The 12,678-nt window shown below is 36.8% G+C and overlaps 1 protein-coding gene across 1 annotated transcript in view; it reads right to left on the bottom strand.

The window, feature by feature from the left end:
- Nucleotides 1-4,838: 4,838 nt before the first annotated feature.
- Nucleotides 4,839-12,678, bottom strand: part of LOC5563915 (protein OSCP1) — a 48,314-nt gene continuing 40,474 nt past the window's right edge. Inside the window, exon 2 of the mRNA XM_001648171.2 lies at nucleotides 4,839-6,031. Coding sequence (XP_001648221.2) covers nucleotides 5,088-6,031 — 944 coding nt within the window. The 3' untranslated portion in view covers nucleotides 4,839-5,087. The remainder of the gene's footprint in view (nucleotides 6,032-12,678) is intronic.

Consider the following 12,678-nt stretch of genomic DNA (forward strand, 5'->3'; position numbering starts at 1 on the left):
TAAGGCAACTTTTTCAAGTTATATTCCTGGCTATCTCTGTCAGCAAACGATGTTCTAATTGCATCGATCTGAAATAAAAACAAATTGATAAATGGGAAAATAATACAATTAGCATGATAGATAGTGGAAACATGTTCCTGCTGAAACCAAAATGATTTTTCCGTTACTTGACGTTAAGCAAACAACAAAAAATATCAACGGTTGTTAAGAACGAAATTTCAGTTCACTGTGATTTTCATAGCGACCTATTATGGAAGTACGCCTAAATGTGCCCAAGCAGCGCCTGGCACATTTTGTAGAGTGACCACTAGAGTGGTTCAAAAAATCGTTTTTGCTCCACACCGCTCATTCGATTCTAGATCAAATTCTGGGTGTCCTCCCAAAGTTAGAGCTCATTTGTATGAAAACTGAGACTGCACAAGCCCTTTAAAGTTTATATGGAAATTACTATGGGAAACGCAAGCAATTTATTCAATCGGCCATAGTGTTTGCCCATGTGCTCTTGGGATTAGAACTACGTTGATACTGTGAGATATAAAAAGCAGCTACAACTTTGCCGAAGACCGTTTTTAAATCGGACGCCCCAGTAATTAGTTATTGATTTTTGAATGAGTTGTAAAACTTTGGCTATAATTATTGGGCTGCTCTGCAGGCATCACTGGATATATGCAGTAAAACATAGTAGCCATGATTTGTGCGTGCTATCTTTCGCGCCAGGTGCAGCAATGTTGCCTGTTCAGAAGTTAAATGAGCACTGCTGAAGAATTTGTGACTGGATATAAATCAATAACTAATTACTGAGGCGTCCGATTTGAAAACGGTCTTCGGCAAAGTTGTAGCTGATAAATGTATCTCACAGTATCAACGTGGTTCTTATCCCCAAGAGCACATGGGCAAACACTATGACCGATTGAATGAATTGCTTACGTTTCCCATAGTTATTTCCATATAAACTTTAAAGGGCTTGTGCAGTCTCAGTTTGCATCCAAATGAGCTCAAACTTTGGGAGGACACTCAGAATTCGATCTAGAATCGAATGAGCTGTGTGGGGCAAAAACGATTTTTGAACCACTCTAGTGACCACCCCCTTGGGCACGCATCAATGATCTGCGCCATCTTGGTAAAATCCATCACATTGCCTCTAGGCCTCAGTACTGTTTTGATTTTGTATGACATTTTTATTTCCATGTTAGACGTTCACTTAGTCGACAAAAACGACACATGCATGGAAAAACGGCACCACGGGTTGCATTTGACGTTTTGTGACAGCGGAATGTGGGCTGCATATGACGTTAATATTTTTGCTCTTCGCGAGTCTCTCTCAGGGTTTTATTGTGCTCTGCAAGAGAAATCCAGGAAATGCGTTTATATGAAAATCTCGATATATTGCGGCGCTTATTTTAAATTAATGTGACCAGATGTGTCCCGGAAAAAATCCGGGACGCTTGTCAGATCTCATCCCCAATGAAGCGCTGCCTATATTTGATGTGCATTTTACATTTATATTGAATCTTAGACATGTACCTGGGAGGGAGAAACCGATACAAAATTTCTGTACGTCAAGGTGAGCCGAGATTTCTGCTGTCGCGAACTGTCACTGTGAGCCCGGATCTTAAAGAGTGGACAAACATGAAAAAGCGCGTAATTTATCAAAACATATTTTTGCATTTTATCCAAGTTGACAACAATCGGTTGAAATTCAATTCCTGCAAGTCCAAAAGCAATGTCACGATAGCATCTTTCATTTTGATAGAGCGTAAGTATTGAAACACGCATCTTTTTACTCTTTACAAATAAAAATGAAAATTAAAAGCACAGAAAACTATGGCCCTTTTCCCATGTTTGTCCAGAAAGATCGAAGGTGCACAATAAATGAAAACTAGCGATTTTCCCCAAGCCTGCCTTGATTGTCGGTAGGGAGCTGGAGTTATCTTGCAGTTTAGAAAAGTTTTTTTTTCATTTTTCGTGTGTAGTATCGGTGCCTCCCTCCCAGACATGTACTATATACTAAGTCAATTGCAATAAAAAGTATTGACACTGTACTGTCAAGTTATAAATTGTTCTGTCCCGGATAATCCGGGACGTCTGGTCACTTTATTTTAAATCCACATCCAGCGGCGGCGGTAACGCGCAGAGAATGTGTGCGCAATTCGAACGCAACGTCAAAATTCAAGTAGGCTTGGATTTTTTCACTCTTCTAGGACGCGAATGTTCCATATTAGCTAAATCTGAAACATTTGACATGAGACGTGGACTATGCTCGAGGAGGACTTACAAGCTCTTGGGGTTTTTGAACGCCGAGTGCTAAGGACGATCTTCGGCGGCGTGCAGGAGAACGGTGTTTGGCGGCAAAGGATAAACCACGAGCTCGCCCAGCATGTTGCAAGAATGCCGGGCAACAGCCCTGTAAAGATGATGTTCGCCACGAATCCGGTCGGAACAAGAAGACGTGGGGCGCAGCGAACTAGGGTTCCATTCACAAATTTCATAACGCTGGAGGGGGTGGGTGGGTGTCCAAACGATGTTACGGCCCATACAAAAACTGAATAATATTCATACAAAAAGCGTTATAAGGGGGTGGGTGGGTGTCCAAAATAGCCAATTTTAGCGTTATGAAATAAATGAATGAGCCCTTGGTGGATTGACCAGGTGCACCAGGACCTGGAGAGCGTGGGTCGCAGTCGAGGATGGAGAGAAGTGGCCATGAACCGAGTGAATTGGCGAAATATTGTTGGCTACCTAATTGATTTAAAACCAAATATAAATAAATAAATAATGTCAAGCTTCAGGAATACCAATCACCCCTGTGACTGCCGTCATTTTTACTTGTCGCCGAGTTTGGAACCGAATGCTGGCGCGGAAATATACTGCTTCGCGTTGAAAAATGGGTTAACCAACGTGCGAAGTTTGATTTTTAACCAACTTCGCAGCATCGCAACTCGATTCTCAATAGTGCGCATAATGCACACGGTGAAGGGCATAGATGCGCACTATAGCGAAGCGACTCGCGAAGCGGCGAAGTTTGTCAAAAATCGAACTTCGCACGTTGGTTAACCCATTTTTAGTCGCGAAGCAGTATAAAAAGGTAGGAATAAAATTTTGGGATTTCTTGCAATACTTGCTATTCTTAATCAAATACAATTTTATTTTCACAAATAATTGAGTTGTTTAGTGTAGAGTTGTTCACAGTTTTTTTTTGTAGTTTCATCGAAAGAGCACATTTTTCGAAGTATAACCCGATTTTATTGTATTTTAATATCTAGATGTTGATATTATAAATGATTGAAAAAGATTTCAATCCGTCGACTCAATGACATTTCAATTTACATGATGACAGTTCATCACGAAGTAAAATTTGCCGAGCGGTGATTCCAAAGTGATTTCCATACTAATTTCAAAGGCGTTAACTAAACAAGCCAACCATGTTCAAATCTCAAAACAAAAGTGTTGCAGGTTCCGAAAACTCTTCATCTATCGTCAATCCCGGATGGATCTTCCGATATATCAAACAAATGCTTTTTATTGTGATAGTAGAGGATAAATTACGCAGAATAAACTAATTTGTCAAATGGTGTGGAACGGAAATCAAACAAAAGATTTTTTATTTAAAGCTTTGCGCTGTGGAAGTCGGTTAAAGTTTAATATTTGATAATTGTAACTTTTACAACATCGAGTACTTTAAAACAAAACTTGTAACATGGCATTGCGACCAGCCTAAGCGGTTGTTTCGTGCTGCCTACAAATTGTGATCAGGATGTTGAAAAAACGCATATGTTATATGTTGTATTGTATTTTTATATTACCTATATGTTGTTTATTAGCATCGATTAGTTTATTGCCACGTAACGATTTGTGTCTTAACTCAGGTTTTTAGGTCTAACAAAAACGCCTGAATGCGTTCTCACTTTTAAGCTTGTTTGTCTACGTCTATACTGTACAAAAAAAGGAATTTCCGTGATGTAAAGAAAGACTATTGTTGATGCTTTATTATGATAGAAAACTATTGATACACGAATAAACTATTTTTCAAACGTTATTAGATTTTTAAGACAGAAATGGTATCACGAAAAAATAGCCTTACAACTTTAACTTTTTTTTGTGTCCATTCGTTTTTGTTTTGTATACCTAAAATAATATTTGGTCATTTTTTACAATTTCTTTTTGGTTCGATGATAGACATGTACTTTGAGAATTTGTAAGATTAATTGTAAATAGAAAACCTGGTTTGAGTATTGTGTGTTGCAGTATTAGATGGATTATTGGGAAAGATGTGATTTGCTCTTTGAAGGCTTCCAATTTGTGACTCCAAACATTTTTTCATGTGTATAGACTATACTCAAAATCTCAAAGGTATGCACATTTACCCGAACATTTTCTGACATTTTTACTTTCGAATGCGGATTAACAGTTGTATGCATTATTTCCACAATTAATTATAATCTGTAATACTCTTTCAAAACTCGCTTAATTTATGATCTCTCCCTAAAAGCTTCAAAAGAAATGTTCAATAAATTTTCTAGATCAGGTTCCATTTGGAATGACATTTCCTGAACAGCGTCAGCGACCAAAATAAAAGATCTTCTTGATTGTTTCTAAAAACATATTTGCCACGCATCGAGATAGACGATTACTTTTCTTTTCAGGTGCATAGTCCTCATAAGACAGGCATGATAACACTCTATGCCCAGAGAAGTCAGGGAATTTCCATTACGAAAAGATCCTGGTCCGAACGGGAATCGAACCCAGACATCTTCAGCATTACTTTGCTCTATAGCTGCGGACGTTACCACTAGGCTAAGAGAAACGTTTTCAAATATTTGTATAGGTTTTATTTCATGATATTGTTTGAGTATATCAAACTTTAATGACTTATGCTTATAAAATTTAAATTTGATATCTTTTGGAGAAATTGAATGTCCCAATTATGTATTTTCTGTCTAATGGTGAAGCAATGCAATGCTGCATTGTAATGCTTTTGAATTGCAAAATGGTGCAAGAAATTAACTGTCAATCTGCTGCCAATCACAACTGTCAAATGCTCTTGGATGCACGATAATGAACGAATCTAAAATAATAAAATTATTACACTATACATCAAGGTTTTGATCAAACATTTCTAGTAATTGTTCGTTTGGATTTGCTTCGACTGCTTGTTTGACAATAAAATCACTTTCGTCTATTTTAATCTTTTTCATAAATTTTGTCAAATTAGATTCTTCGCTTATTTCTTTTAATTTAGTATTATCGGTTACATTTTCATTTTTAGTATCTAATTCTGTATTATGATTAATTACTATTTCATGTAAACCGCTATGGATGGGTTCAGCTGTTTTTACTTTCGATGTACTCGATTCAGGTTCATTAAATCTTTCGCAAGTATGTTGAATATTTAACTGTTGTACGAGAGTATCTATTTCATGACTTTTCATAGCTAAACTAGCTGCCATAGATTCATTTTCAGATTGATCTATTTGGCTTTTCAGTACCTGAAGGTTGGCTGTTTTGGAGTATATATTTTCACCAATATTGTGGATGTAATAGTTATAGAATACATTATTGTGTACTGCGGATTCAAATTCACCATCGGACTTTTGTAAACCCATACGAATAAGTATAGATATTTTGGTTGTGTATGGCTTCAACCATTTGTAAACACGACGATGAACAATTGTTTGATCATCTTCACACAGAGGTTCCCACATTTCAATCAAAGATTTCTTGACGTTATCAATCAATATTTGTTTCTTCATCTCAGGAATAAGCCTACCAATTCCATCAAGATGACGAAATGTGAGATCCATCATAGCTTGTGCACTTTTGTTTGTTAAATACATTTGCCATTTGAAAATCATGATCATCAAATCCCACAATTTATCCATAGAATTCACATCAAGGCGCATCAATGAACAACAGGCAATGTCAGTAAGGAGAATCCTTGTTTGTTGAACCGTGAGCATGTTATGTTGGTAGGCGGTAGAAATGTAGTGAAGAAATTTAGGATCCAGTAATACTTCGGTGATTTCTCGTAAGACTGTAGATAAAAGAAGAAAATATTATTTTAATCTTTATGATATACAATACCTATGAGAATAACAATCTACCTACATCTAAATACATAATTGACTAAATAGTGGAATACATAATAACACATAATACTTTCATTTCCAACATGAAGAGCACAATCACAAAAAAAAAATCAACAAATATTAAGAAGAATGGAGTAAACGATTATCTAATCTTTTCAGATTAAAACTTAAGTACCGTAATCCGGGGTATCATTGATCAGCGGGGTAACATTGATCGGAATGACCCATCTAATAAAAAGTTCGTATCGCCATTTATTGATGGAACATTTCCAAATCATGAATGGTGCTTCTCTTTCTTATATTCATAAGCTAATTAAAGTGAAGATTTTTGCGTAAATTGCGTTTACCTTATGCGAAAATTTGTCAATTTTTCGAAACAATTATTTCAATGGGTAAGCATGACACTACCGAACATTCATGTCTCACATAAGTTCTTCAAACGATATGAGCAAGGAAAATGCGATTCTTACTAAAAATGGCATCGCCGAAGACGATTCCGTTGTCAAAATTTTCATAAGTATACTCAATTAGGCAACATTAACGAATTACTATTAAGAATATAGAATTTCCTTAGGAAATTGCCTACCTTTAGGCGTACTCCGTGGTTCGAGGTGTTTTTAATTTTAAAATATTTTAAAAAGTAAATGACTTGTAAGCGTTTGGCCTTCATATTCGGCTTCAGAAGCCATGATTTAAGTAAGTAACGACATTTTCAATATTACCAAACATTGTTTACATAGGTGATCAATGTTACCCCATATGAGCTAAATAAAAAAATCGCTTGAAACATTTTTTTTAACATGCTTGAACCTTTCAAAAAACAAAATAAAGTATATAGTCTCGAGCTATGGGTGACAGTACTTGTTTTAAAAATATAAAATTTGCAACATTTGCATTTTCAAACGAAATATTTGAGAAATATTCAAAAAAATGATCAATGTTACCCCGGATTACGGTATTTGGATTTTTTGTAGGTTGCATTATTTATAGATTATTTATTAAAAATTGTGTCCTAAAGTCATGTGTCATTTTTAATACTTAACTTTTTTGTCAGAAACAAATGTTAACTCAATTTTTAAATGCTTTTTGTTTGTTCACGACCGACAACGTTGGTTCACGACCAACATCTTTTATTTTTTTATTTTTGAGATTTTGTCACACCCGTTGGTTTATGGCTGCGGTAAGCTGATCATAAGTACTGTGCAAAAGGATAAGACAAGAAACAGTCAAGGAATGATTTCCGAAATTACTTAAGCTGTACGCTGCTGAGAATTAGAGCTGATTTCATAACATCGGTAACGCCTGGCTGACACTTTTCCGTACGGAAAAATATGCCGCACAATTATTCCGCAAGTAAAAGTGACATTTCGCTCATACTGGTAGCTGTCAATACTACTTTGGTAAAAAGGAGAAATTTTATTTGAGCGCTTTACGTTTCAGGTGCATACCACGCATTAAGCATTAGGTGGGTGGGTTCTAAATTTTGGGTTTATTTTGATTTCCATGTCGCTTCCAAAATGTCATATAGGAACAACCCCAGTGTTAAAAAGTTTAAACTTTGAGGCGTTCTCGATCAACCAGTCAGTGATTGTTGATAGCCATCGATATCGATTCGTTTTAAATCGTTTGCTTATCGCCTTCGCTGGACAAAAATCAATAAAAAAAATTGTTACACTGGTTGATCGGGTTTTTGTCGACGAAGTGTCAAGCATAATCCAAAGTGTTAAGGTTGAAGTTTTGACACAATTTCAAAATTAAAAATTAAATACGATATAACCGGAATTATAGTGTGAAAATTTGTCAAAGTAGTAGCAAGAACACTCTCTATCGTGTTATTCAATAAAAACAAGATTTTATAAAAAATAGGACCCTATTACTATTCTTAGGATTCAGTTACATGCCAAAATTAGCATACGGATGTTCAGGAAACAAATATTCACATCACCAGTATTTTTTAGTTCTGGATCTCGACCAAATCGGTAAGTTTGAACATTAATATATTTGCGGAATAGGTTTCCTTAGTTCTAGGTTTCGTCACATCCAGGATTTCCCACGAGTTGAGACGAAAATCTCTTAAAAGAAGTAGAAGCTCGTTCAGGAATCGGATAACTAGGATGATGAGCTTACTAAAGAATTAAAATTAATATGATATTGTTGTTTTTATAGCGTTATGATTCATCATGTTTATTTTTAATTATAAGGAATAAATAAAATAAATACTATATTCGCGCTCTTCACAGACGCGTCATCACTCGTTGCCGCTCAATTCGCTATTGTTCCATTCATCGCTGCAGTGGAATATTCCACTCTCATCCAGCGTGCAGCGTATGTCTAGTTAGCGCCAATCTAACAGCGCACCAAACTATTAAAAGCAACGTGCGTCGTAAAAGAATCAATAGTTCAATTATTGTATGCCCATACTGTGCGCCTATATAAGGCGCACCCATTAGAATGTAAGGGTTTATGTTGGAGATAAGACGGAACCAATCATAGCAGCCTAAGAAGATGTCACCAAGAAGAAGAAACGTCTACAGCACGTGAAGTTTGGAAGAAGCTATGCGACGCGTTTGAAGAAACTGGCCTTACACGAGAAGTCGGATTGCTGTACAAACTAATCAGGACCGATCTGGAAAGCTGTAGAATAGACCTGTTCATATTTTAAAAAATGTCTGGAAATCTACCGGTCAAGCAGTATTCGGAATTCTCATGCCAAGAACAATGTCTGGTCAAATTTTCAGCTTATTTGATAAAGATTTCAGTATGCTTCAAGTTGAAAATGTGTTTTTGGACTTATTTCAAGGTTTAAAAAATTATAACCAGCATATGGAAAATCAAAACCACTTGCTATTACCACTATTTGAAAGCTAATTTCATTTTGTTAAAGTTTGTCGAAAACGCTAATAAGATTAAATTGAGTTTTAACATTGTTTGTTACAAATTTGTACTCCGCAGTATCCAGAAATTTCAGTTTTATCAATATACATGGTATATAAAACACCCATTGGCATTATTTTTTCAGGCCCTAGTCAACGGGAATCAAACATAATAGATTTATGAATTCATTGACCATCAACAGATTACATGTTGCTTAAGGCAATAAATTACAATAAATGCTCAAAGATCGAGCACCGCATCGCAACCTGATGATAGTTAAATCATGCATGACACATGTACCGGAAACGAACGAATTGAACAAGTTAGCATTGCTTTTTCTATCTGAGTGATGATTGTTTTGATCGCATTTCACTGATCATTTAGAACGATTTGAAAACAATCATTATCATCGACTGAGAAAAGGCAGTGCTAACGTGTTCATTTTTTGTATTCTTTGAAGCTCACGGTGGTGCTTTTGGCTCACACACAGTGGATTTACAAATGTGCTTTATAATAACCTATTTTTTACAATTTATTTTCGTAAGATAAATGGTAACTTTGAACGGGATTGACTTTTAGATATGCATTGTCGTCAAGTCTGGAAATTAAAAATCCGAATTTTTCATGCAGGCACGCTGCTTAGTGAAAACACTTCCCGAAAAAAAGAGATTTTCGAGTACCTCGAGATACAAACCTCAACCAAACGATGTTAAAACTTGCTCCAATCATAAAATCGTGTTCAGCAAAAGTTCGTAGAATTAGATAAACTACTATGTAGAGGTATTTTCGATAAATTTTGATGTTTCGTTCGGTATTTATGATTTTTCAAAGTTTGAAAATAGCCCAAAAACACATAATTGATTTGAAGCACAACTAAATTTACTCTAAATTAAGTGAAATTTTGACTAGAAGTTCATTTCGCAATGAAAAATCAAAGTATAGGTTGACTGGAGAGTTTCCAGACATTTTGGAAAATATGAATAGGTCTACTGTAGAACCATGGAGAATTACGTAAACCGGATGATGTCGACCTGCCATCAGCTCAACGAGATTGGATTTCGCATTCCTGATCGTTATGTTGAAGTCCTACTGTTAGCAGGGTTGCCGGAAAGGTATCAACCGATGGTAATGGCATTAAAAAACTCAGGTACACCGATAACTGGAGACTTGATAAAGACAATTTTGTTGCAAAAGGTATCAGGAGAAAAAATTGCGCTGGTTGCTAAAGGTAGGAACACCGAAAAGTTTTCAGGTAACCAGGGAAACATCAATACGAAGTCGAAGAATAATTTTCAAGCGAAAGGTCCAAAGTGTAGAAAATGCAGCAAATTCGGGCACATTACCAAATTCTGTCCAGAGACAAATCGAAAAGCAGATGCGTTTTGTACAGTGCTATCAATTTTCAACTCTACTAATCAAGACGACTGGTATCTGGATTCCAGTGCCACGCGGCACATGACAAAAAGTTTAGAACTGCTTGAAGATGTGAAGAATGCGCGAGGAATGGTTGTAGCTGCTAACAAGGGACCCATGCAGATTGAAGCTTGTGGAACTACAAACCTCTACCCTACGTGCCACAAAGGAGAAAGGCAAATTCCGGTACACGATGTCCAGTATATTCCAGGATTGTCGACGAATTTCCTATCAGTAGTTCAAATGAAGTGAAGAAAGGCTACAGTGTTCTCTTTGATTCGAGCGGCTGTAAGGTGATAAATGCAGAAGGAAGCTTGGAGGCAACAGGTATAATCGAAAACGATCTATTCAAGCTAGATCTATTGGCACAAACGCTTGGGGCACCTGAACATCAGCAGTGTGAAGAAGTTTTCCAATCCATCCACTAGACCGATGGTATTCAAATCAACACAAGAAGTGATCGTGATTGCCGTATTTGCCCGATAGGAAAACAAGCTCGCATTCCTTTCAGCAAGAATGGCTCGAGGGCACAAAAACTCCTTGAAATCGTACACTCGGATATATCTGGTCCTATGGAAGAAGCATCTTTTGGTGGTAGCCGTTATTACATTTCATTTATCGATGACAAATCTCGGCGGATGTTCATCTATTTCTTGAAGACCAAATCAAGTGAAGAGGTGTTGAGTCGCTTCAAAGAGTTTCATGCATTAGCAGAGCGACCAACTGGTGACAAACTGAAAATATTAAGAACAGACAATGGTAATGAGTATTTTCAAGAGTATTTAAAGAAAACGGGTATCAAGCATCAAACGACGAACGATTACACACCACAACAGAACGGACTTGCAGAAAGAGCGAACCGGACCGGACTGTTTGAAGCGAAGCTGTCCAAGTCATTTTGGGCAGAAGCGGCAGCTACGGCGGTATATTTGATAAATCGCTCTCCGACTCGAGGTCATGATTTGACACCGGAAGAAGTTTGGAGTGGACGAAAACCGGACTTATCACACGTGCGTATATTTGGGACAAAAGCGATGGTTCAAAATAACAAAGCAAAAGCGAAGAAAATGGGACCCGAAAGCAAAGGAATGCATGCTGACCGGTTTTGAGGAGGAGACTACCCAAGTAACCACAAGCATTATATCATTGCATTAATTTGATCGTAAGTCAAATTTTTTTAATGTTATCAATAACTGTCAAGCAATGATCCATTTGAATAACATTATTAATGCTTTATAACATTATTTTAATTCAGCATTATGTTTTAAGCGTTTGGAGTGAATATACAGTTATGCTTGTGGCGAATAGAGTTGTTATAGATTGAAATATAAAAAAATAAAGTAAATTGTTTTCGATTCTACTTGTATTATGCTAAACGTGTACAAAAGATATCAAACAACGAGCGAAAATTAACGAAAAGCAGATTAGGCGAAACGGGCGAAATGAGAACTGTGCGGGAAAGAAGCCAGTTTTGAAAACAACTCGATCCAGTTTGGTGACAAATTTTGTAGCGAACGGACGGTGTTTGATATAGTGTGTTTATTTGTTGGCTCGGCTCAAGTTTGGCCGATCAATTAGGTTTTGGTTACTACATGGCGCAGTCGCTTAAGGCTAAGTAGCCCGTCATTCGCTTTGGCAACAATGATGACTTTTCAACTTGCATTTCAAAGTGATAAAACTCAGTCTTGATAGTTTATATTGACTTGAAAAAGTATCATTGTACGCGCTTACAAGCATAAAATATGCTGATACTTTTTCAGCTGTGTCAGTGCAAAATCAACTGATTTTCTTTGATTCGAAATCGTGAGATGAATTAGAAACAATCATCAACAATGCGTACAAATTTCAATGGCGGCCTACTTCGTCTTAATGGTAAGTTGTGTTTATCTCTACAGGAGATAAACATCGAATGTATTTTTATTGCCGGGAAGAGAGTTTTCCGAGCAATATTAAATGTTGATTATGGAGAGAGAGTTCTCCAGAAGAGAGTTTTCCGAGCAATGTGAAAAGTTGATTATGGAGAGAGAGAGAGTTCTCCAAGGACGGAAAGAGTTTTCCGAGTCGGATTTTGGTAAGAGAGTTTTCCAAAATCAATCCAAATTGCCGGAAAGAGAGTTTTCCGAGCAATGTGAAAAGTTGATTATGGACAGAGTGTTCTCCAAGGACGGAAAGAGAGTTTTCCGAACGGATTTTGGAAAGCGAGTCTTCCAAAAATAATCTGAATTGCCGGGAAGAGAGTTTTCCGAGCAATGGTAAAAGTTGATTATGGAGAAAGAGAGTTCTCCAAGGCCGGAAAGAGAGTTTT

This window comes from Aedes aegypti, chromosome 3 (genome assembly GCF_002204515.2).
Source record: "Aedes aegypti strain LVP_AGWG chromosome 3, AaegL5.0 Primary Assembly, whole genome shotgun sequence".
Taxonomy (NCBI): Eukaryota; Metazoa; Arthropoda; class Insecta; order Diptera; family Culicidae; genus Aedes; species Aedes aegypti.